Source organism: Seriola dumerili, unplaced genomic scaffold (assembly GCF_002260705.1).
Source record: "Seriola dumerili isolate Sdu_G_001 unplaced genomic scaffold, Sdu_1.0 BDQW01000478.1, whole genome shotgun sequence".
Taxonomy (NCBI): domain Eukaryota; kingdom Metazoa; phylum Chordata; class Actinopteri; order Carangiformes; family Carangidae; genus Seriola; species Seriola dumerili.
In genome coordinates, this window is record NW_019174733.1 from 2,016,439 (window position 1) to 2,043,101 (window position 26,663).

Genomic DNA, 26,663 nt, shown 5'->3' on the forward strand with positions numbered 1-26,663 from the left:
CTGCATAGTAGACTGCAAATCAAAGACAAAGAGAGGCTGAGTGATTTGTTTGAAAGGATATTTGGTTCTTATTGAGTGTCAGGGTGTGGAGGTTGGGTAACCTGGGCAACTGGAGGTCATTTCCAAGCAGATTGTTGTCAACGACCAGCTCTTCCAGCTCAGTGAACGTTTTGATGCCTGCCAGTGACCTGCAATGATAAAGTAACAGGAAAACTGTTATGGCTCTAAATCTGGCCAGACGTTATTGTGCAGAAATAAATATTTCAGCCTCCCTCTTTCATATGCCGGGAGAGTATGGGTCTGGGCCTGTCAGGGAAGTGAATGACAAGAATTAGTGGTGCTGAGCTCCCCTGGCATGGTGAGGCATCCTTCAGCGGATGGCAGGATGAGGGATGGGGGTCACTTGTGAGTAGCCAGGATTCAAAACAAAAGGCTTCAGAAATGCGGCGGGCAGGATGAATTTGTCAATGTCTTGTGCCTTGAGGCGCCCAGTTTCGCCTGACCCTAACCCTCCATTCCCAAGACAAATCACTCTGTCACAGTTCACCTTCACTCCCCAGACACAAATTTAACTTGTCATCCATCATTTTCACAGAGGAACCGGAATACACTCACAATCACAGATGGAATGGAAGGGAAACTTTTTTTTTTGTAACTGTGCTGCAATAGGGGTTAGTGTTGGGATTTTAACATCAAAGGACTTTTTTTCTCTTTCTTTTTAAAGAAGGAATTCTGCCTTTCCGCTCCGTTTTATGACACATTGCAAAAAGAGGTGAAGGGTCATCTCAACTCTTTCCCTTTCTGCCTCTCTCTCACACACACATGCACACTCACACAGGCATAAAAATGATGGAGGGCGGTGTTAGGAGTAATGTTGGGGCCCTGCAAAGTTCAAGTCATAGAAGGTGCATAAAGGCAATGTGTGTGTTGTCTAATCCTTCACACTGTCAGCATGCCATGGTAAAGTGTCCTGGGTGACTTCATTGGCATTTACATCTGCCAGACTTTGACCCAGACAGTGCACCTCTTAAGAACTGCTTCTCAGAGAACAGGTTATTTTTTCATTTAATACAGTAATTTTAATTATGACATATATTTCACTTTATTAATTATTCACTCCAAACTGTTTTTTTCAAAATTCTACATTAAAACTATAGTGTGTTTCTAGTTTTAAAAAGCAGACGGATAACCTTGACATTAAGTTACGTAAATATAAACTCCAGTGAGCAGTGTCACATTGCAACATGACAAACTCAAGGTACAGTGAGGTCTAAACAGCTGCAGCATGAACTATTGCTCCTCCACTGGATCTGCCTTGTGTCAATGGCTGCCATGATACACACCAACTTAGAGCTATGTAAATATAATACCTTTATCATGACAATCTGCAAAAGGATAGCTACAAGCAGTATACAGTGTGAGGGCAGTGTAAAACATATACCAGCATTCATTGCGGAAAAGAAACCACACTTTGGCAAAGCAAGGAAAAGGAAATGTTAAAAAAGATGCTGAGTACTTGGAATATGAGGTAGTGCGCCAAAATACACTTGGAGCCATCAAGATGTTAACATGTCCAACTAATTGGTCACTGAGTAGCCATGCATGTACTTTTATTTAACACTTTTAGTGAGCTAGACCCACTGTTTTCTTGCTTTATCTCTTCTGTGTCTCATGTGCTTTTCATGAGCCATCGGCTTGGACTCCACCTAGACATATTCCTTGATCCAGAAACTCACACAGATGCACGCAGCGGAGACACTGGCAGCAACTTTGAACTACAAAGCAAAATGTTGCAACTTGTCTCCTCGGGTGGAAAATGACAAATCAGCAATTCATTGTTGACTTGCGAGTGAGGCGGACCGAGCTGCCTTATTTCAAAAGACATCAACATTTTGCAAACACACACACTTGATACCCACAACAACAGCTGACAGCACCTAGCCAGTGTGCTGGCAAAGCCGCTAGCTGACAACCTCTTATCAGGTCTGATTAATGCACTGGCAAGATGGATGAATAGAGAGATGTGCCAGTTTTATGAAATCCTACTCTGTTTGCTTGTTTTTTTCCGACATGGTGCTTCACATTTGTGAAAGCAAGAGGGCCCATTATGATACAGTATATATAACACTGTAAGAGCTGGTGCAAATTATACATTCCAGATATTCTTTTTTACTTTTCTTGTCATGTATATGGTAAATTAAGTATTGGATTTCAAAAAAGAAAAAAAGTCCAAATAACAACTTATGAAAATCCAAGTATTGAAACATAGGTGTGATTGGACTATTGGTAAATGAGAAATACAACTTATATTTTTCAGCACAGTGTTTGTGCTCACATGAAATTTACTACAACATGCAATTAATCTGCAGGTTTAAGCTTTGCTTGTGTGTAGTTAGGAATAATGGTGTACCACATTGGCTTAACATTATCTTGTTTGCTGTTAACAGAGGTTTGCTAACTAACTATTTCCACCTGTAAGTGCGTGTGTGTGTGCGTGTGTGTGTGTGTGTGATGCAGTCCTGTGGGTGATGTTATTAGCTGCTCGGTTAAAGGGAGCCGCATGGCGCAGGAGGGAGCCTTATTAATTGTTGTTTTCATGTCACCACTGCTGCGTGCACTGGCTGATTTAATCAGTTAAATTCACAGCCAGGGGAGAGCCACTGAGTCCCATCCAGCATTAACTACAGTGCAGGGATTGAACTTCTAATACTCTCCAGCTTTCTCTGCTCCCTCTGCAGATTTCCATAGCTGGTTTCATTACTTTTTATAAGCTTTCTTGTTTTAATGTGCAGCTTGGAAAACTAACAAAGTTTAAGCACTGCAGTAAAAGTACTTCACTTCTTAAAAGAAAAAAAAAAAAAAAAAAAAGAGCAGTTTTTGCTTTCAACAAAACTAATGAGCATAATTGACTTGAGTCCCAATGCTATAGACATTTGGTAAAACACAGACAATACACACAAATTTTACAGTAAATATATGTAAATAACTGTTTTTCTAATGTTATCACTATTTTATGTAATTCCCCTCTTTCGAAAATGTGATGATTGTGATAACTCTAAACTGCATTGGCAAATGTTGTAATTTCACAGATTTACTGCTATTAATATTACCACTTTGCTATGTTTCATACATCTGCTAATGAGATTTCCACAGATGAAACGGAAATGTCACTTCATGTATATCAAGTAGAATCTGTTTTGGAATAAGCTTTTATTAAAACCTGACCTTTTATTAAAAAGGATACAGAAAATATTTTACTGTCACATCACATTGCATCACTTCCTTCTACATATTCAGAAAAATGTGATTTCTATGGTAACGTGATCAAATGGCATCTGCTTAAACCTTTAACTAGCAAGAGAGAGAGAGACAGAGATGGAGAGAGGCGATGGCTTTAACGAGGTAAGGCGATGAATCCTCCTTGTTAAGATAATTATGATCAGCCTCATTGTCAGAGCTAATACTTCACACGGGCTGTCTTTACACTTTGACTACCACTTAGCCTGTGTAAGCTTACCATCATACATCATGCAGCCCCATGTGCATCAGTGTGTGTGCTTCTGAGCTTACATAAGAAGTGCATGTATGTGCTGAAACCGCCATTATCTGCTAAGATCCTGTCTACTGAATGCACAGAGTACATGCACTAATATTTAGCTGGAGCAGGAACACAGGACGCAGGGGAGGATGTGAGAAACCAGACAAGGACACTGGAGAGGAGACACTGACCCAGAGAGCAGCGCTGCCAAATCAATACACTAATACTAATGCAGACATAGTGATTGATAAACCACTGCTGACAACAGAGGGAAGAAAACTCTCGACCATTACTGGCTGAAATGTCAGTCACTCCTTCCAATGGTGTGCACTAGTGTCATGTCAGATATCCTCAGGCAACAAATGGAAACGACAGCCTTGGATCCTTTACACGTGTTACACAGGCTCCCCTCTTATGTCTGCTGCTTTCGAAACTGTTGCCTAAATGACTCATAGTTTTTAGAAACTCTCAAGACGATGGGTCAAATGTGGAGTTTGTCTCAGCTGTAAATGACAGAGCTACAATGTAAAACAACCTCAAAGCCTTCTCTGTTGCTGAAATGGTGATAGAGATCACAGAGGCAACATCCCTGCAGCTACCACTGCAAAACTAGAAAACTTCCTGAGACTAATGCTTAATAAAGAACACACACACACTACTACTATCACATCACACACACAATCTATCACACAATCATCTATCTCACACACAGACACACACACACACACACACACACACTTTGAAAAGCTGGAGAGCCCTCGCAGCTGCAATCCACAGTTAGGACTGATGTCCTCTCAGAGGTTGCAATGGTGCAGAAAGGCAATGAGCTGTTATTCTAAACGGAGGGCCAGAGCTGCAGAGTGACAGGCATGCTGACGTCCTGTTCAGAGGGCAACAGATAAATGTTTGATGAATTGACCAATACTGGGGCCATGATGGCCTTCATATGTGCATAATGGACTATTCAGAGCACACTTCAGATTGCCTGCCAGGATAAGGTACTGTAATGAATGGGAAAAGGATCTGGACCTGGGAAACCCAGTATGTGGACTGGCTTTAATAAACTTAATAAGAAGGGTGAATGGAGGAGGGCTGGCTGCAGAGGGAGGGAAGGAGGCTGGAAAGCCATTCAGCCTTAAATAGTCAAGAAACATTCTGTTGGCTCTTGCCACTCCCTGCCACTCTTGCCATTCTTAATCAGTAATTCAGTAATTTATCCATATTCCCAAATTCCCCATATTCATGTTGTCTAAAATAATCAAATTAATCCCCCAGTAAGAATACAAATAACAGCATAACATAAATCAAGTCTAAATATTTTTGTACAACAGCACCAAATTGCATCTTTCTGTCCTGTTTACTGATACTGTCAACTAAAAAGAAAAGATTTAGTTTAGTTCCCTAATTTTCAGATATTTTTCTTGTTTTAGAAAAATAAAGTTCTCAAAATGTTAAATATGACTATAAATGAGTTAATGGAACTGATGGTTTTGTGGTGTAACAAAGTGGTGGTAAGTGTGAAAGGCGTAGTACAACATGTTATTCAGTTTTGTGACATTAATGTAAAAAATTGAGCCCAGAAACAAACCTATCAATACACAAAGTCCCCAGTAGTTCAACACAACTGTATTTCATCACTCTAACCAACAACAAAAACACAAATAAACATAAAAAAAAATCCCATAATACAGCATCAAAACACTATCAGGATTAGCTTATGGCAAATAAGATGACATTATCTGTAAACCAAATTAATGCCCTGCAACCCCTCAAGCCCCCCCAACATCCCTCCTACCACCTCCACACAGTGCTGATCAGGTCTGTTCCAGCACTCTTCCCTCCAGCTACAGTTTATGGCCTATACGCGTCTCTGTGCATGCATCTGTGATGGCGACGGTGAATTAGACTGTCATTATCTGTCTCTGTGTCCCCTACAGCTCTCCCTTTCTCACCCCCTATCTCCCTCACATGTAGACAGTCGCTACTCAGTGTGGCACTCCTCTCTCTGTATTGCCAGGCCTCAGGTGGCAGTCATTTAAAGATCACACGTCCAGGACACACATAGCCCTCCCTGAATGCATGTCAATTCACACATGGGAAGGGGATTACACATCTCCTCCTAGGCAGCTGCAAATTACTATTAATGGCAATGCAAATCATTAGAGTACATTTGGCGCCGCCAGCAAATCTCTTCTTTATGTGGGTTCACTCCTAATCTGTTTTGAATATTGCGCTATGCTTGCTCCTGATAGCCCGTGTGTACAAGCATCACTAGTTACTAAGCTGTCAATTGGAGGTGGCATGTCAGATTGAACTTAACAGTTACATCATTTGCAAAACAAAAATATCTCTTTAAGAGAACATAAACAAACTCAAGCAAGAAGAAATCTGTGAAACATAATTAGCAAAGTTCTTTGTTGATGAAGAAGTTAAATATCACAGCTCATTACTTCATGTTATATGAGGTTATTATGAGACAAGTGCAGATTAAATTGTTGAAAATGTCTACACCATGGTGCGTCTGTCGAACGTTTAAAGCTAGCTTCTGCGTGTAATACCCCTGTGGATCTTGCAGTGTCTGAGTTATAGACTGCCCCTGTGGATATTCCTGCTGAGTGTGTGAGGTTAATATTCTCTCTCAATGTCATTAGCGCTGGCAGAGGGGCTGAGACTACTGTGAATCAGACAGGGACTGATCCTGTCAATTCACACAGACACACACAGACAGACACAGACAGACACAGACAGACAGACAGACAGACACACACACACACACACACACACACACACACACACACACAAAGACAGCCAGGGTCAGACAAAATCAAAGCCACTGTACTGAGGTCAGCATCACCTGGCCTCATGCTTCCCCTTGCACCTCCAATCCCTGTCTGATTAATGACCCTGGATCAACCCTGGCCAGGGGATAAGTACTTGACAGACATTCCTGTCAGGTCTGACCTCATAAGCCTTGCTTGACCCCGGTTTGGCCCGGGATGAAGTCTAAGCTCCAACAATGACCCGATTGAGAGGTAGGAGAGAGTTGCCCCTTTCCCAGTGAAGAAAGAAATAGAGAGATCACTGCACAAAGGTGGATGTGTCTTTTAAAGTTTCAGCAAGTGAGGTTTGTTACATGGCCAGACAGAATGACAGCTGCTTCCCAATGTACAACACTAAACTGTACACTGTGAAATACATCATCAGACAGAAGGAGGGGGAACGCAGCGTGGTGGTGAAGCTGAGCTCCTTCAGATCCTATACAACATTTCCCTCCTCATAGTGCCTGGACTGTGCTCACAGTATGGCCATGCGTCTTGTGAATGTTTGTACTGAAAGATTAGTTGTCTATCCACATGACAAACACCGTCCTCCCTCAGTGAGCGGGAGCCGAAAATCAATTCACTGATGGCATCTCAGTCAGTGAGGACATCAATGCAGCGCAAACAAGCACACACAAGCTCTCATGCATGCTACACAGGCTCACACATTTCAAGTGTACATAATACTGTAAAATTACAGTGACAGGGTAAGTCAGCGAAGTAAGTATTCTTCACGTTAAACAATGAGTTTCTTATGAATAAAAATGTAGTTTACATACACAGAATATGCAACTGGAAATGAACTCATGTACTCATGCAATAACATGAAAAAAAACATTAAATAATACATGCTATCTGTGAGGAAGAATCCCTCAGTCCCTGACTGCCTGTACACTCTGTCATTACAGTGTTCAGGCTCAGTGCTTGTCAACATTTCCCTGAGAGGGGGAGCCATCCCGCATTACGTTTGAGTGAGTTCAACTGTCAACTGCCAGCCATTTGTATGCCTCAGCATCCACCTAATAGCAAATAATCACTACCCTGCGCTCTCTTCATGGCAAATGATCGATGTTGTCTTGAAGTCTGATGGATGACCCTGCCACAGTGATGTCCAGGCATGCATTAAAAACCACCTCTATGAAATGCCTGTCAGTCTGATGAAGCGGCACACACAAAAATCACACGCGTGTGCACATGCTGACACTGAGGAATGCATACACACAGATAAAGGAGAAAATGAACAAAGCAGAGGAAAGCTATGGTTCAATTCAACAATTAGAAAAAAAGTTAATTTCTTTATATTAGGGGAAAATGTTATAATGTGACGGGACCTGTGGTGTGATTGGTAGACAGCATTACTGGAGGTAGACTGCTCAAGTACCACCTGGGATGCTTCTCTCCCTCCTCTCACCCTCTCTCCCTCCTTCCTCCTCTCTAACACACAAACAGCTCCCTATTACCCCTCAGTGTTCAGATTAAAATGCACAGCACCACAGTCTTTGATCTCCCACTTGCTGACACAAATCCTTTCAAGCCTCAACATTTTCCTGCAAAGGTAATTAGTGCTAATTAAAAAGTTTCGAAAGCAGTCTACGGCTGCTGTTGATGCTGCCGCTGCTGGTGCTTGGGCGCGCCCTCCGTCAGATTACCCATCTACCCCCTCCCCAGGTCCTACGGATGTGTGTGTCAGCTGTGTTCCTGCCTCCTTTTTTGCAAAAGGATCCCATAACAAGACGACACCAGTCAGCCAACAACGTTTGTAGAGGCAGGATGAAATCTGGAAGCCCAGTAAGGGGTCTAACTGGTGGTTCTTCCCCCCTGACAAACCTGTGCTCTGCAGGAGAACATGTAATGGCACATGTAACAAATACAAATCCCACAAATAGAACAGGTGTAGTCTTTAATTGGGATATCCTAGCTTGGGGGGGCTTGTAAACACGGAGTAATTAACTTGATAAGGGATTCAATTTGCTGAAAATATCATTGCAGAGAAACATATCATTTAGTATGGGCCGTGATTTGCATAATGATAACAAATGCAAAGACTCCAAATTCTTGTGGCATAATGAATAAACACATTAGTAATTAAAGAACTTCCTGTTTATCGTGATTCTAATAATGTGGGATAAAGATACAACTTGAGCAGTCTAACAGTGCTATGATTCATTCACCGGCCTGCCTTATTGCTTTCATCAAGCCATTATTATGATATAATTAGCTGCCTTTCTAGCATATTATTAAGTGGCTTGCTGAGTGTCAGGTACAGAGGCGTCTCAGAAATGACACACAAAAAAGCAATATCGTTCCACAATGTTTCAGAAAGATAATTACATAATCTCAGCATGGAGAGCAAGCAGAAAAGTGATAATTAGACAAGTATTCCTGCCAATTAAAGTATCAAGCCTTGTGTTTTTTTTCCAAGTGATATCGAGCTTGCTGCACAACCATGCACAACCTAATATGATAACATTGCTTGTGTAAAATCACCATAAGGAATTCAACATAGCTGTAGTAACGTTATACCAACACTGACCAATCATATATGTTTCCAGTGCAGCGTACAACACCGTTAGGAGCTGGAAGTTTTCCAGGGCCTTTGAAAGCTGGTAGGGTAATGAGTATGTTCACTTTTTCCAAGATGACAATGAAAGCCAGGAGTATGTTTTGGCTCTAACAAGCCTATTAATAGGCTTAATGACTGACATGTAGGTGTGCCAACAAGACAAAGCAGAGAAACAACAAAGTTATTGATTTGACCTTTGGGATAGTTCCTTTTCTCATTGTTGTTGTTTTTGCCTTGTCTTACACCATACAAGGAGATAATAGAACATGTCATCGCACAAGGCAGTTTGAAACTGAATGCCATCATTTTAATTTAAATGTTACATTCCCGGTGACATCTCTGTCAATGCATAATTGGCACTGAATCCCAGTTTGGATGTACATATTTATCATTCAGCGTGAGACACTCAAAGACACCGACAGATATGTTACTTTGATGGGATGACAGTCAGATGTGGGGAAAAAAATAGAACTGCAAATCAACTGTCGCGCTGTCAGTTAAGCTTTTTGTCACAAACTTGCACATAAACATGCATGATTAGAAATAGCAAACAAGCTGTAGGCTGGAATCAGTGTCCTTGCTCCAGAAGTGTGTAAATAGGCTTATTTGATCCAAGCGGAGAGAATATAATTCTGAAGACAGACTTGCAAGAAAATGATAGACACTTATTGGGAGAACACCCTTTACGTTATGACATACACCACAGTGTGAAAATGCAATTATTTATCATTCTACAGAACATTTGAAAGTAACATACAGACCTTCAAAGAGCTCCTTTTATATAGTATAAACCAACCACATCACAAAAGCAAGTAGGATTTTTACTTTAGATAGAAACGAAGCTATAACATAAGATCTGGTGATCCATGTTCACACAGCTTTTAAAGCACATCTTTAACAATGGAGATCAGACAACGTTGTAGTACTCGCAGGCTCCCTTTACTAAAGATGGCCTTTCTGTCTCTGTAGTTCCCTGACATGACAACTTAAAAGGAGGTATGTGGTAGCCTCGTGTGATCTGCCCAGTCTAAACCAAGGGCAGTAGTGCAGCTCCCAGAGAAGGAGGGAAAAAAAAAGTCCCTCCCACTCTCTCTCGCTCTCTCCCCGCTGTCTCCCCTCCTCGCCTCTCTCCTTGTCTTACCGCTGGCCCATTACCTTTACAGAGTGAGGCTCATTAAAGAAGGCAAGTTGAGTCAAATCTTTCTGTAATTCAGCAGAGGTGAATTGCTGTCAACATCATTAACCGTCATTTCTCCAACTCACTTCAGTACTTATGAAGTGTTCTTTATTGTGTAATGATCCAAATCTCTTCTCTAAATCAGCCCTCTTCAAAGGCCCTGGAGGACATACCACCCATGCAGCCGCCTGACATGCCAGAGGGCCAGATTAAACGTGGCTCCATCATTACGTTTCGTCTTTGTGCTTAAACAGATCCAGCATTTCATCCTGCGCTTCAGCTAGCAGGTACCGTTCCTCAGAAGGAACAGAGCGGAAGAGAGATCAGCAGAGCCAAAGAGTTCAGCAGAGAAAGGGATATTGGTTTCAAACGTAGCTGTCTTATCTATCTGGAGCCAAACCATCTACTAATTGTGCATCATTTTCATTTGGTTTGCTGCATCACAAGACCAAATTTCTGCCAATAACCTTCTTAACTCCCGTTCTGTTTTTTAATACTGTTTACTGATAGTATACTGATCTCATAAGGCCATTGGTCAAACTGGCTCCATGGCTAATTACAGTGAGAGCTGCCCTGCTTGTCATGCTAGATGTCCTCCGAGTCCTGTCTTAAGAGAAGCTTCCTTTGTGCCTCTGCCATTGTGTGTCCCCCAGTGCTCAGTATCATGCTATGAGATGTCCTCCAGGCCTTGTGTTGGGGAAAGCCTCTTTTGTGCAAGCACCATTGTGTGTCCCCAGTGCTGAACCCCCTGCTAGGTAGGAACACAGACAAAGTGCAGCAGGGGGATGCTTCTCAGGGCCCTAAGACCTACAGTAAATCTTCAAACAATTTAGACAAACAAAAACGGCCGCTGTGCTGCAGTGAGAGTAGACAAGGAAAAGCAGATGAATAAGCAACATCAATTACTGGGGCTTTGACCTGCAAGCCCCCACACCATGGCACACATTTCACACCAAATCGCCCCAGATTGAAGTTGACACTGCTGGAGTGGAAACACTGACCCCTCACAAGGCTAGCGCTTCAAACTTAAGAGCAGAGAAAGGCGGAGGGACTGACAAACTACATAGACCAAGGCCAACGTGGAAGGGAGACAAGAAGGAGGGGTATGAACCAAAAAAAAGAAAAAAAAAACAAAAAAAACAAACGCATAATAGGTCCTAGATTGTTTCAAAGTGAAACAAAATGGCTCAATTTGAACACTCAGGCCATCGAATTGGCCAAGATGAGGTACAAGAGGAACATATGAGGGGACAACCGCATCAGGCCACTGATAAGGAGCCTATAAGAGGAACAAAGCTGGATGTCCAACAGGCTTAACAGTGAACCTGAGTGGGACTGGACCCTCTTTAAAGCTTGTTTTAGCCTCCCAGCTTTACCCCAAAAAGTGCTGCTTCCCCTGAAGCCTTTTTACTCCGGCACATAAAGCCTCTCTCTACTTTGTAAGCTCGGACAAAGGCAAAATAAACACATGGGTCACATTTGTTCAACACACAGTACACTGCTCTGATAAAAAAGTTCCTCAAAGACCCTTTTCAAGAAAAGAGATACCCCTTTAACTGTTATCTCTTACTTTCCAATTGTGCACTGTTAAGACGAGCCTATTTTTTTTTGGTGTCGCAATCCTATCACAGTTTGTCAATACAGTGTTAATTAATCTAATAACAAACTGCTCTGAAAAACAAGCCGCAAACTGACAAGAAGACATGTAGTCTAGCAGCAGCATAGCAGCACATTGACACATTTGGGGGCATCAGGCTCTGGGTAGAGACAGTCCTAACAATCTCCCAATTAGCCAGGGGGAAAGCAGAAAATATGTCTCGGGTTCACGGAGCAAGCGTGAAACTTAATAATATGACATGGCATACAAAAACAGAGCATGTCTTTTTATAGCCACATGTGAAAATGAAGCACAAATAAAAGAAAATGAACAAGAAGTAAAAGGTGATTCTCTTTTTACTGGGAAAGAAAAGATTTAAGGGTCTTTTGATTTGACTGTGGATTCAAGTGACATGATAAATGTGACACAGACAGTCTAGTAATAAAAACCATGAGGGGAAACAGATGCAACAATTATAAAGAGACAGGAAAGGGGACAATCTAGCATTTATTTCAGGATGAATGTGGGAACAGTAAATTAAATGAGCTTCAAACCTGTTAAATGCTTATAATAGTCTATTTACGATACATATGTGCACATATATGACTAAATGCTTTGCTCTGTATACTTTTGATATGTACTACATATACTTACACTAGTAAGCTGCAAGTATACACAAAGGTTAAAATGTACATTACATCCCCACTCCTGATGATTTCCAGCTTAATAATATGAACATTATGGAGGTCATTAGCAAATTTAATGAGAGCCTAAAACCGATTTTGCCTCCATGACGCCATGACACATTGACAGCCAGATTAGAAGGTCTGTCTGACAGAGTGAAGCATTATCCACAAAGAATATCAAATCCCAACATCCTCACAAACTATTTAACCCACCTAAATGCCCCACGTGCTTGACTAATGTATAGGACTTAAGTGTGAGCACCTGTTTCAAACAATGGACCCATTCGCATCACCCCCCCCCCCACACACACACACACACACACACACACACACACACACACACACACCGCTTCCCCGATCACAGACATTCAAACAGAATGATAATGGAGCCCAAGTCAGTCAGTCAGTCAGTCAGCCAGCCGTCTTTGCAAATGGAAATCCAGAGAAAGGTGGAGATGGAAATCATTTTATCTAGTTGACACACATTACAACGGAGAATTTCAAAAGAGTAAGATGGAAGCTCTCAGGTCAATTATAGTGTCAAGGCTGTCAGCTAGCAATGAAATATATACCTTTGAAGAACACTTTACTCGAGGGATGGGGTAAAAAGGATGGGAAGACGTACTGTTTAACCCAGAGACCGTATAAGAATATCGGAGATGATGGAGTAAAACGTGGCATGATAATGGACCATTTTCATTGAGCACACTTTGTCAAGGGGGAAAGACTACACCCACTTTTCAAGGGTAGTATCAAGGAATATTATTTTGGCGAGTGACGATGATTAATGGTATAAGCTGAAACAAGGTGCTTGGTCATTAACAAAGTCATTAAGATAATAGGAAAAGGTGATTTACATTTTTGTATTTTTAAGTTACACGGTAGTTCAACCAGACATCATTCTATTTTCTTTAGGATTTTAATTTTTAGAAAATCAAGCTTACTAAATAAATAAACTAAGCCACCGAAAAACCACACATCCTGTTTTAAATAGCCACTTTAATTAAAGGAAAGGTTTCAAATACACAATAACACACACACACACAAAACTTTGTGTTTCTCCAGTCCCTTTTTTATTCTACCCTCCAAATGTAAATGTCCTCGCCCTCTGTTCAAGATATAAAATACTAACCTTGAGACAGTGAATGACAGAGGGAATTATGGGTAATTGTAGTGTCAGAAAGGGAGACAGCTGTATGATGAGATTCTGTGTCATTTAGACAATCAGAAACTTAAGAGGCAGTGTGACACATTTCTCCCCCTCCATCCGACAGGGCTCCTGACATGGCTGGTGATAATTTCCAGGAGAGAGAAAAGGAGAGACAGAAAAGAGCGAGTGGAGGGAGCACAAATGAAAATGGAAGTCACAGAAAGAAAGGTGTGATTTCTCCTCTTCCATATGCAGTGCGGACCAAGTGATAGCCTGTGTGCTGCATTCATTGCAGGAATCAAGACGAAATATCCCCTTACATGTCAACCTGCCAGCCAGATAAGAGGTGTCTGAAGCTCTGTATGAGATTAATACTTCCCAGCTAGAAATGACACAGGATGTGAAGGGGGACTTTTGATCTCTGTGTGGTGAAGCCACTTTAACAACAGCACAAGACTTACCACCGACGGTACATACTTCCTACTGAGGTCAGGCATGTACATGGACAAGCATTAACACAAAAAAATAAATAAATCATGCCTTACAGTATATCTAAACCCACAAACGGAGAAAAACAACATGAAGTCTAGTTGTCAGTTCAGACACGTTCACGAAGGCCATAACGAATAGCAGATAAATGAAAGGATGAAGTGCCTGTCAACATAATGAATTCAATAAAAGCAACATTGTCTGCTTTGTCACATTTCAAAAGCACTGACATGTAATTACTGTTATTTGTAGAAATAGCCTTCATTATCATTGGTGAGGGCCCTTCCGTTGTAACCACTGGAAAGAAGCTCAACAACTTTCTAATGAAAATATGCTATGATATGGTCGTCTTCTGTAAGCAGTTAAGTTTTCAGGTCTTGTAATGTAGAATTATACAATATGAAATAGTTTAAGAATAAGAAGTTAGCGTAGTGCTATTTAGATAAATGTTAAATAGTAGTAAACTGTCTGATGAGCATGCATTCATCCATACGTTTAGTTTACAAGGTCTCTGTTGCTTTCTGGTGCTAATACATTTTGATTCACACTCCAGAATGAATTTGCTAATTGTTTTTTAAGGCTACTGTAGCACAAGCAATTAGAACGCAGAACTGAAAACAACATAACTGAGGCAAGCAGCATTAAGCCCTGTGCCAGTATCTTTGTTGAACTCTAAGTATACATCAGTTCCTTTGTAAAACAGAAACAACAGCAACAAACTGTAAAAAAAAAAAAAAGAAGAAAAAAACAGTGACAAAAAAAGAATACTACACATCCCCATACCTGTATTCAAGTCGAAATGAGTGGGATGGTGAAATATGAGAAGTAATTAATTATGCTGAAAGAGTTAACAGTGCAATACAGAGAAACTAGCTAGTTTACTAATACTTGGTATTTTTAAGGCTCATAGGGATTTCTGTTCTTGACCATGTTATCAAATAACCTGATTTTATGCTGACGGGTAAACATCAACAAGACAAGAGGTGTGATTGGTCAACCTGAGATGATTGTATTTCATTATTGTCCAGTTAGACGGGATCAATTCAAATCTCTTCTGTGCAATCATTGTCCGCTCTATCATGACGTGAGTACACATGGTATTTTCGGGTATGTAATAAGTGCACAGCTCAGTAGCCATCAACGGCTGGCAGGAGGAAAGACCCAATGTTTAACTCAAATATATAATATACACACAACATGGACTGATACTGTATGACATATTCATCAGGTATAGCTATGGCAGTACAACAATCAGAAGGTTACATCCTACACTGACCTAAAAATTCCAATGCCAGAGAGAGACCTGCCAAAACATGCTAACAAAACTATACATTTTCCTTTACTTTGATATGCCTTAAGATGCATTCAGTGGCATTATATATATATATACTGTATATACCATCTTCTTTGCACAGACAGTCAGACACAATCCCAAACTACAGCCATAACCCTAATAGATGTAGATGGTAGATGCACTTCTTATACATGTGGTAGACTATTGTATGTGCAGATGTTAAACCACAGGTGGACAGGAATACTAATACAGGGGGTATCAAAGGTCATATGAACAGTTTCACCAACCTGTTGAGTAATTATTTCCATAAATATATTAAGTACTTAAAACTAAGTCATTGACTTAGTTGATCTTACAATAGCCATTTCAGTAGAAAACTGCAGCGTATACACCACACAAAGGGCTACAAAATGTCTTTTGACAATGTGATCTATTATGAGACATTAGTGGTTAGCTTCCCTCGATATTATAATCATCACCATCGCAATCATGATTGTTATCAAAATTATCAAAGCATCTCTTAAAAAAAATAGTATAGGGTTAACTTCACTGTCAAAACCCAGATGCCTGAAGCCCAACATGAAGAACGGCTGTGGTGAGAGGACAGATAATGTTCTGAGTAGAGAGAAAGAGAGAGAAAGAGAGAGAGTCCTTCTTTCTTTTCTCCCCGTTTCATTCCCTCCTATTTTTTTCTTCCCTCCGTTCTGCAGTTGTGTGTCCTGACCTTGCAGCTTCTATGGCCCATCCATCTTGGGCTGCTTAGCCATTTCGCTGGCTTCATACTGCGCAGATTAACACAATTCATCACCACAATCATCCACCATTCATCACCCTTTCCAATGAATGTTTTGACATCCAGTTAATTTTCTGCTGATGATTTATCAAATTATAATTACCATACTCTGAAGGAGTCATTCATTATGTTGATACATGATAATGATGCCAAAGTGGATTGAATTTTAAGTAAGTTCTCCCTGCGATTATAACATATGCGTTATTGTGAATAATGCCGTGCGATTTGATTCTTTACGGCCTGGAAATTCCTGAGACAGTCCTAATGTTATAAAAAAAAAAAAATCAATGCAAAAAAAAAAAAAGGAGACAAAGTGAGACTGTTAATTCAATTTTTTTACAGAACAAATTGTTTGGCTGGGGTGCAGCAAGCATGAAAAAGTTCAATTAGATTCAGAGCTCCCATCTTGGATGCTCAGTAATTAAAGACTGCACTAATTCAATCAGGGGGTAGGACTTGGGCAGAGGGAGTTAGGCTGTTTCTTAATAGGTTATAGGTTATTTCTCACATACTGCCCACATAGGCACTTCATTAGCCTTCTGCTTTACAATTCACTCAGCTTTTCAGCCTCATTATTATCCAGGTTTATTAAAATCCAATGGCTGCCTATCTGTTTCTATTACTGAGGAACTGACCAGTCTAATGCACTGGGTCACTGTTAAGGGCAAACACACCAACTGCTGTTTATGAGCAGTGAAAGAGGAATAGTAATTACTATTTTTTCCTCTATCGGTATTAGCAAACAGTGGTGGGAGCATAACTAGCTAGAGTGACCTTAGACAGGCTCAAACACATATCCAGCTGCCCTCAACAATAACCTTTCTCCATATGTTAGATGATTAAATCTTTTCAACAGCAGTAAATTCAACAGGGCAAAATTAGATTTCATTTGGTCAGATTTTTTTTCTGTTTGTCACTGCTCCTTTTTTTTTTTTTTTTTTTACAAGTTTTTACACAGGCGCTGGCATTTGATCCTTCGACCTGTGCTTAGACACTAAGCTAAATCACTGGTCAAAAGATGGAGGCGGTTTGTGCGGAGCTGCAGTGCATTCTGGGGCACAGGCAACCAGCTCAGGGAGATGAGGGTTTAGGAGGTGTTAAAGGTTATTGAATGCTGGAGAATTCTCCTGGCGGTGGAAGCATTGTTTACAGCTATCTATTTTTTTGACTCTTTGCCCTTGGGCTGCGGCCCATAAACAGAGCTGCTATCCCCCACACCCCGGCTAGTGGAGAGTGCAGAGCATAATTGTGAGTCCCCCTTGGATGTCCCAAAAGTGAAAGATGTGTCTGGTAAGTGAGAGAGGTCAAACACGAGCATGGATATTTATTACATGCACTGCAACCAGATGGAGGCGGCCCATCCATCAAACAGAGCTGTCACGCTGGTCACAAACGTTTCCCATAAAGACACCCCCACCACCACCACCTTCCCCTCGCTGCCTCTCGCTCTTGCTCTGTGAAAGTAGGAGGTCCGTCCGCATGGGAGGAAAGAGAGACAAGTGAGTGTGAAAGAGCAAGGAGACTTGTTTTGCACAGTTATGAACTATAAGTCCAGCACAGCACATCTCCAGTTTGACAGCTTTTCCACAACTCCATTGGCTTCAACGTTTTTCTCTAATTAGTGCTTTTGTTCTCTTTCTCTAGATGGACCTGGCCTATTTTTAGCTATAACTTTATCAATACTGCTGTGAACAGCCGAGTGGACGGTCAGAAAGGGCAGGATAGGAAGGCATGCAGCCAGGCAGCTTAGGGAGATATTAAAGGAGTAGAGGGGGGAGCCGTGGAAGGGCGTTTCTGACACTTGCTCCCTCATTCATCAGGCCCTCATAGGCCCGTCGGTGACAATGAAAAGATTTCACAATACAGCCGCGGCAGAAACTCATTCTGGCCCTCATCCATCATGCTCAGCCCGCTAGCCATTCCGCTGACCTAATCTGTGATGCCTCGCTGCCTGCACCCGGTTCCTTAAAGGCAGGCTTCATTACTGTGAGGGAGAGCAGGAGATAGAGGCCAGGGGCCAAGGGCCTGGAGAAAAGGGCCGTGGTAGTCAGATACACACACAGACTTAAGGTACATAAAACACTGAGACAGCCAACTGTCACAATCACCCACTTCCTACAGCAAAGAGAAGTGCAGTAACCATTGTCACTGACAACAGAGACCTTTGGAGAAAAAATATAAATATAGCAGAGAAGTGGGGTGGAACTGACGGTCAATTTAGTCTGATTAACTTTGAAAACACAGTCTCACTGTCATGGAAATGTCCATCTCACAATCTAACAGCCTTCCTTCCGTCCATCAATCAAGTGATTAGGCAGCTTGTTACTGTCACAAACAATTTCCAAGTCGATGACTGATAGAACTTCAATCAGATATGCCAAACTCACAGAGGCAGTTAAGCTGAGTTTGCTTGAGATATAATCACTGCACTAGTCCTTTTCCATACTAACCTTTGGTCTCTGTCCCTCCATCCACGGTCTACTGTGCTCCCTGCGCCAGGCTGCCGACTGTTACTTAACCAAAAAGGGTCGGACAGAAGGAGGCTGTCTACCTGACCCTGGACCAGCTATTATGGAGCTCGATTCCCTGAACCCCTGCTCTGGGTCTGAGGCCAAACTACACTGGCAGTTCCCCCCTCTTATCTCTCTAACTGGTCTGTCCCTAGACTCTGTTGCCCGCTGCCTAATGGAGCCTGTCTCTGCACCGAGGGGCAAATTCAATCAAGCCCCTCGCTAAACATCTTCAAACAACATTGCTTCAGCTCTGTGGAAAAGTGAACACAGTTGCTATTGAAATCAAGTCAGTTGTCTGGGTAGCCATGCTATTACTGTTCAGCCAACACTAGACAGGAAGCAAGACTCCCTGGTCTTTGAAGCAGCGAGAGGGAATTGTAGCTTTTATGGTATTTGGTGGTATTAGCTTAAAGCTATAAGTGTGATATTTAAACTAATTCATTAAGTATGAATGTATCAATGCTTCTCCTTGTTTTAGTTTTTCAAGAACTCTGCCAAAACATGAGGGCATGTATGAGAATAATAATAATGATAATATATATATATATAAAAAACTCTTAACTTGTTCAAAGTAATGATATAAACACACATGTTTATCCTAGCTAGGTTAATTCTTTCACCAGAAACACTAAAGAGCTGTACTTTACATACTAAGTGTAAGTTTTTTCAATTCTACAGCCATTATAATAAGAGCTCTGCAGCAACAGCAAGGTCTGTACACTGAGTAGTAGCTTAAATAGCTGTAATATTGAACACCATTATATCCTGGACTCAGGATATAATAAAGTGAAATGTAATTTAGTTATTATAATATATTCATCATTCAAATACATTATGTACTAATTAAATCTGAAATGTTGAACCAGAGAGTGCTGGATACTGTTGCTGGTTAGCTGCATCCCAAATTATAGTATATTTCTAGAATATTTAACAAATATAGTACATCAGGACATTCCTGTTGTTGTCTACCAGTAACTTAGTCTTACATGTTTGGCATACAGCACAACATAAGGCATGATGTCCAACATAATCCTAATGAAAAAGTCATCTCTAGCCCCTCCCAAATTGCTACCACCATTCACTCATCGACCATTTTACCATCAGATCACTTATTGCGTCATACATCCTCCCGTGTTCTAGGCTGGAGATTAAAGAGACAGCTAATTGACAGGCAAGGCTGCCCAGGAAACACCAACAAGACAGATCAAACTGGTTGGAAATGTTTACAAGCCTTACATCAGCACAGATAACATCTGAGGAAGGGATTTTCTTTAAAGCTCCCATAAATCACAGACATATCAAAATGTATAGCATTGTGTATTTTTTAAACAAATCCAAACCAAGTTGCAGTATGTTGTAGGTGTTTACGCTGTTGGTTAAATACAAACAGACTCCCTAACTGCCTGATCCTCCAACATTAATTCCAGTCCAAAACTACTATCCACATAAGGAATGCACTCCTTGTTATTCTTTTGCTACTACCTTCCTTTTAGTACTTACCCTTTGTAATGTTACTGATGTTATCAAATCTATATACTACACTCATATTTCATCCTTTTGCATTATCTGTTATTCTGTGCTATTAGTATGTCTGCAAATTTAAAAGAAAAACACATTTAGTATCATATTAGAACCTATTCACAGCCCGTCCAACCAAATGCAGAACAAGAAGCCAATAAAAAACACTTTAATTCAGTGAGGACGGGAGCATTTCCTGTCTGAGGGAGATGCTTTTATAGAAAGCCGTTAAGGAAGAGCAGAGTCCTCAAGTGATTTTTTTTGACAATTTAACTGGTTCTCCTGACACATTAAATGACTATGCTGACAACTTAACTGTGCTGCCAATCAATATTTCCTATTACTCTCATTGTCAGAGAGAAAATAAAAATATGATGTTGAGGTCGACCCAGGAGTGACAAGGCATTAAGACCCTATCAGTGTTGCTCATTAATGTAGGTAGCCCATCAAAAATAGAGAGGATATATGCCCGATGATGCCCATTCTAGGTTTTGCTTGAGGAGTACTAAATTATATCAACAAATATTAAAATGATATGAGATACAGATTAAAATTTTAGACAGCTGACACTGAGAATAATGGATTTTGGAATACTGAAAGATTACTCCTTCTCCCTCCAATTGCTTTCTTGAAGCAAAGTATGGACTGGTTGCTAACAAGTGTCTGTGTTTTCCTGTTCAAAGCACTTGTGAAGCAAAAAAAGAAAAAAAAGAAACAAATAATGTTAAATGTAACAGTGCCTTCTAACTAAGCTGCTTAACTCCACCCACAGCATTACAACCCGGCCTATTTCACATCAATGTGAGGAGGAGAAGACAATTAACCAGGGGTTTAACCTGTCAATCAAGCCCTGTCAACCTATCACACTTGCACTCTGAGGTCCGCCTCCTACTTAACTCTCTCTGTGATATGCTCCTGGCAGTTTGGATGGCTTGACTGACGGCAGTCCTGATCCCAGCACTGGGAGGCGCCTGTGTGGATGTCTTGGATATGAGAGAGGGAGATTGGGGCGGACATGTGAGGGTGAACTGAATGGGCCTAAAGGATAGAGGGAGTGCCAGAAATTTGCTGTTCTGTCCTAATTAGATGTGCAAAGCAGCAGAGGGGCTCTGCCACTGCAATGATGAGAGCGAGGGGAGGGCTGGGGGACAGACAGACACACAGACCAATTCAAACTCCTTTTATTGACTGCGATCGTGACTTTCTCATGAGTGCACTTTGGCACTAAGCTCAGTTTTTACCTCAGCTAAGCAATGCATATAACACAACCAATCACACAAAGGAAAATACTGAAAAAAAATTACAAGATGAAGCTATGACACATGGAGATAAATCATCTAACAGCATCTCCTGCAACATGTCTGCAAAATGCATCTTTTCCAAAATGTTAAGCTTCAAACAAAAGAATGTCTGTCGTTGGTTTGCATCCTTTATTCTAGCTCTAAACTATGAAACCATTAAAGATCTTTAACTGTAGTTTAGAGAGCAATGGTAAAGGGAGAGAGACAGTACGTGTTAGATTAGGTGCATGAAGGCAGAAATATGGGCTGAACCCGTTGGCTGTGTATCCTATTACTTTGCTCTCTGCTTCCAACCCTTTGGATTCCATACTGTTCTGTTAACCATCAGCAATTATCTCCCTGTCAGAGCTAAAGGTAACAAATTTCCCCCCATCCAGCCAGCCGCTATCATCCTCTGGACACCAGCATCAACTGACAGCAGCTAAATCACGCCAGCCAGCCAAGACTCCTGACAGACAAATGCACTACCTTGGAAAACCTGGGCCCATCACTCTCTAAGAGGGGAGGGGTGGAGGAAAGGAGGGTCGAATGGAAGAGGGAGACTCTCCCTGCTGACCTTATACTTCTTTTTTTTTCCCTCTACCCCCCCCCCTTCTCGCTGTAAGAGATGGACTGCCCTGTATTCTGTAAGCACAGGGCCTTGTTCCCAAATAAGAGAATTATTAATGGAGCTTTCCTTGGTGCTGGTTTATCTTGTACCATCACACCAGGTCCAGGTTTTCCTCTTTTACAGATGGACACAGTGAGCCAGGGCTATGAGTTATCCTCACAGCACCCAGCAACCACAAAACACCACCAAGGCTCCAACTACAAACACCATATTTCTGCTACCTGGGAAACTTTCTAACACCTGTTTTCTAGGAGGAGGAGAAGCAAAGATTTATACAATGTGTCACATGAATCATGAGCATTTATATCAACAGTTTATTTGAAGCAACTATAAGGTTCAGTTTTGCTCAAATTATGCAGCTAATCTTTAAGAACTTTCTTGTGGATAACTGTTGTTTTGTATTTTATAATCTCTTTTATAAAATATTAGATCTGAAAAGATTAGTAGATTAACAGATTAGCACAAACAGAAAATTAATCTACCAATATTTTGATAACGGATTAATTGTTCCAGTCATTTATAAATGGTTCTTGCTTCTAAAACGTGAGGATTTTGCTACTTTTGTGTCTTTCATATTGTAAATTGTATATCTGTGGGTTTTAGAATAATTTAAAGACGTCACCTTGGATTTAAGGAAATTAAATTTTTCATAATTTTCTTATTTTTCTTACTTAATTAACCTCAATTAATTAATAATGAAAACCGGCATTTGTTGTAGCCCTATAAAGAATGTTTGTTAACTGATGACACTGAGTATGCAAAGCACAAAACCAACAAAATAACAGCAGTAAACAGGTCAACAAATGACCCGAGCAAAACATGGATGATGGGAGGCGAGGCAGTGGAATGCAGATTTGAGCAGATTAGTGTGATTAATGTAACAGACTGACAGGTGGGGTTAAGGCGACAAGCTGATTCCTATTCTAAATGATGTGACCTTTTTTGTGAGTCAAACATATTCACTATAAAAGTCATTGGCACGTCACTGCAGCTCAGCATATCACCTTCCCTATCCCTGCTGCCACTCATCCAGTTTTTTTTTTCTCTACTTTAGATTTTAGCACTTTGAATTGAACTATATGACCCAGCTGTGTCAGTGTGCAAATATGCTAAAATTACACAGGCTAGGAGGTGTAAATCAACTTTTTTTTGCATTATTGTGACGGGTTCACAGCTTTAACAGCTCTTCCCATCAGATCACATTAGCATACTGGTGCAGGTAGATTTCTGTGTGTGGCAACCTGTATCAGTGGGGGTGAGAGAGGAGGGGAGCTGTACCTGACAGTGACCTGTCAAGCCAGATAGGATGTGTTCAACGATAAGCTGTCTGCCTGGATCACACACATACAGACACAGACACACACACACAGACACACACACACGCACATGCGCACACGCGCACACACCACACACACACACACACACACACACACACACACACACACACACACACACACACACACACACACACACACACACACAAGTCCACCAACCCAGCTTAAGGAGAGCTCAATGACATTTCAAAACCTCAAAGGTTAGATGTAAGAAGCGAAGCACATGTGATCTGATTCCTGTTTTCTAAATACCAACTGTCATTACTTACAATACATAATTCAATTAAGTAGCCTACATATATAATGCCAAATGAGCCACAAAAATATATCATCACTCATCATATATTGACATTTTGCTATTTATAAGCGGTTTAGGGCTACAACTAATGATTATTTTCATTATCGATTAAGCTGCTGATTAGTTTTTAATTGACTTAATTGTTTAGTCTATAAAATACCAGAAAACCAACCAACAGTCCAAAACACAAAACATATTTAATCTATATCCATGTTATATGGGCTTAAATCAGGGTGAAAACAGGTTTGTAGAGCTGTGATGTTCACAAATAATTCCCACGTTTCGTAGTTGTAAATCAACTAATTCAAGTCTGTGTATGTGAAAAGTAGATGTATAAAAGATTTGTATTTGAAAGAGAACACATGATAACAGTGGTGAGGTTACACAAAGACAGTGAAAAAAGTGCTGTTATGAGCATCTGTGTACTGACGCCTGTGTTCTCATTAATTGTCTTTTTTAAATCTACTTGGATGGATAAATAGAAAATTAAAAAAATAGACAATGTGTCGGTTTGAGCTTCATCATCATGAAGTGCCAGACTTACAGATAATGTAATTTCTGTTAAATATTTTCATGCTCTACTTCCTTTTGTGCGTTTGTTATTTTACTCCCTGTCTTTGTCTAGTTTCCCACTTCTGTGATCGTCTACTTTTGGGTCCTGAAAAGTCTGACATTTATGGCCTCATCAAACAATGGTGAAAAAAGTTCAAAATAAATCACACTTATGTTTGAGAGCAGGGGCATGATGTGGTTATGTTATCTATCACATTCGTAACCTGTCGCTCTTTGAATTCTTCGAACAGGTCAACAAGTCTGGCGGCGAGATGCTTTGCCAAGTTGGACATGTTGGCTCCTTTTGGTATGCATAGGGTTAAAACATATTTTACAGTCAGGCTTTATGGTGTCTGTTGGGTTGCCCTGACTGTCGGCTATGTGAGCAAAATAATGCCATATTTCACTTCATGTGTCTGCTTTGTTGACAAGCTGTGGACAGTCGGCCAGAGCACTTGTATTTGTTAGTGGAAGCAGAGCGCTGCACACACACACACTGCCCTGCTGCCACACATCGACGCAACTCAGGAAATAATGGCTCTTATCTTAAAACACTATCAATCTTAAAATATCCATACTAATAAAATGGCGTATAGGTACCATGCTTAATGGCAGGGTATTACAACATCTTTCTAGTATCAGTGTACTGCGCAACACGAACAGATACAAAACAGATGTTCAAAGTTTCCACACTGTGTGTTATGGTGAAGTTACGAGTATGAATTTTGAAACTCTTTTTACATCTGAATCTGACTACACAATGACAGTCCGATAACAAAGCAGAGTCCAATCAGAGTGCTGATGGTTCTGTTACTATTCTATCAGCGCTGCAGGTCCTGAAAGACGGAGTGGATTTTCAAGACAGAAGTCAACACAAGCTCTTCCGCGACACAGGTGGGTTTGCTTTGTGATTTGGCACAGATGCACACAAAAGTACTTTTTTCAGTGTCTTTGTGTAACTTCACCACTGACATCATTTGTTCACATATTTTAACATCACTTTACAAGCTCAAAATTGTTGAGCTCATAATATTATAACTTTATGATGATAACTGAGAGACGCAGAAACTTCACACATTGTAGACACCTGAACAATGAACATATAAAAAAATGGACAACATGACAGCTAACCAAAACATCTCAATCACCCCCTGGTGGCTGGCTGCAGTATAGGTTGTAAACCCCTCCCCTCCATGTTAGCAGATAGGACATCAAAAAAATCAAAGGACATGCCAAATTAATTTTTCCCAAAGATGGTTTCTGTCAATTTAGGTAGCTCTGATCATGCTGTTGGGCAGATGTACAGGCAAAACCTTGATACTTTGGCTCAACTCTACTGCACAGACTCTGGCTCCAAATGATGCCACCAGCGCAAGATGGCATTGGGAGGAAGTGGGGACACGTCGTCTATGTTTATATATAAAGTCAATGGCTTGAATCAACAAATAATTTTTCCTTGATAAATAGCCACTACTTTCTGCAAAACAACTGATTAATTATTAGTTATTATTAAACTAATTTATTATAACACTGATAATCAATAGAAGTAGTAGTAGTAGTAGTAGTGGTAGTACTAGCAACAGAATTAAAAAAAAATGTAATTTCAAACGCCATCTATAATGTACACGACACAGTACAACAATCAATGGAGAAAATGCAGAAGCAAAAATACTCATCCAGTTGTTGCAAGAATATCCATGAATAATGCATCCACTAATTCCATCAGAGTTCACCAAGTTACCTGCAGTTACCTTTAAGCCAGAATACTCAAAGTCGAAACCTACCAACAACCGTCTCAATAGCACAAAAACACAGCTGGTGAGGCAGCAACAATCTCACTCCAAAACAAGCTCAGCAGTTTAACAACAGGGGCCAAATCTGAGGTAACGACAAGGATGCAATTGTACTGTAGAACAAGCCTACCAGGGTGTACTGGTTTGACTACAGTGATTGGGGGTCCACACACACACACACACATACACACTCACACACAGCAGGCCCCTAGGCAGGATCAATATTTGTTGGGATTGCACCTTGTTCCAACAATGTAAGATTTACAGCAGGCGTGGGGGATTTACACTTTGTCTTCGAAGCAACTCATCAGTGCAACCCAATTACTAACCCCAGACAGACAGCATTAACATGGGCCCCGCTGCTGCTTTATGGCCCCTCAGCCCGTCTCATTCCAGCCTCTTCAGGCGCTGCCACCATAACGGATACTACACTTAAAATGTGCTCACAGGAATGAATTCTCAGTCTTTCATTACTCCTACCTTGATTTACTTCATATCATTTCGCAGCTATAGACAAAGATAACACATTGTAAATTACCCCCATCCTGTCCGCTTGTTTCAGCACGGGGGGAGAGCAGCAGGGAGGGAGGCAGAGGAAAAACAGAGGGAGAGGGGGGGGGGGCAGTGGCAGCAAGAGG

The 26,663-nt window shown here is 40.9% G+C and overlaps 1 protein-coding gene across 1 annotated transcript in view; it reads right to left on the reverse strand.

The window, feature by feature from the left end:
• The window catches only part of lrmda (leucine rich melanocyte differentiation associated), a 200,796-nt gene that overhangs the window by 65,729 nt on the left and 108,404 nt on the right, over positions 1-26,663 (reverse strand). The window contains exon 3 of the mRNA XM_022763708.1: positions 62-188. Coding sequence (XP_022619429.1) covers positions 62-188 — 127 coding nt within the window. The remainder of the gene's footprint in view (positions 1-61; positions 189-26,663) is intronic.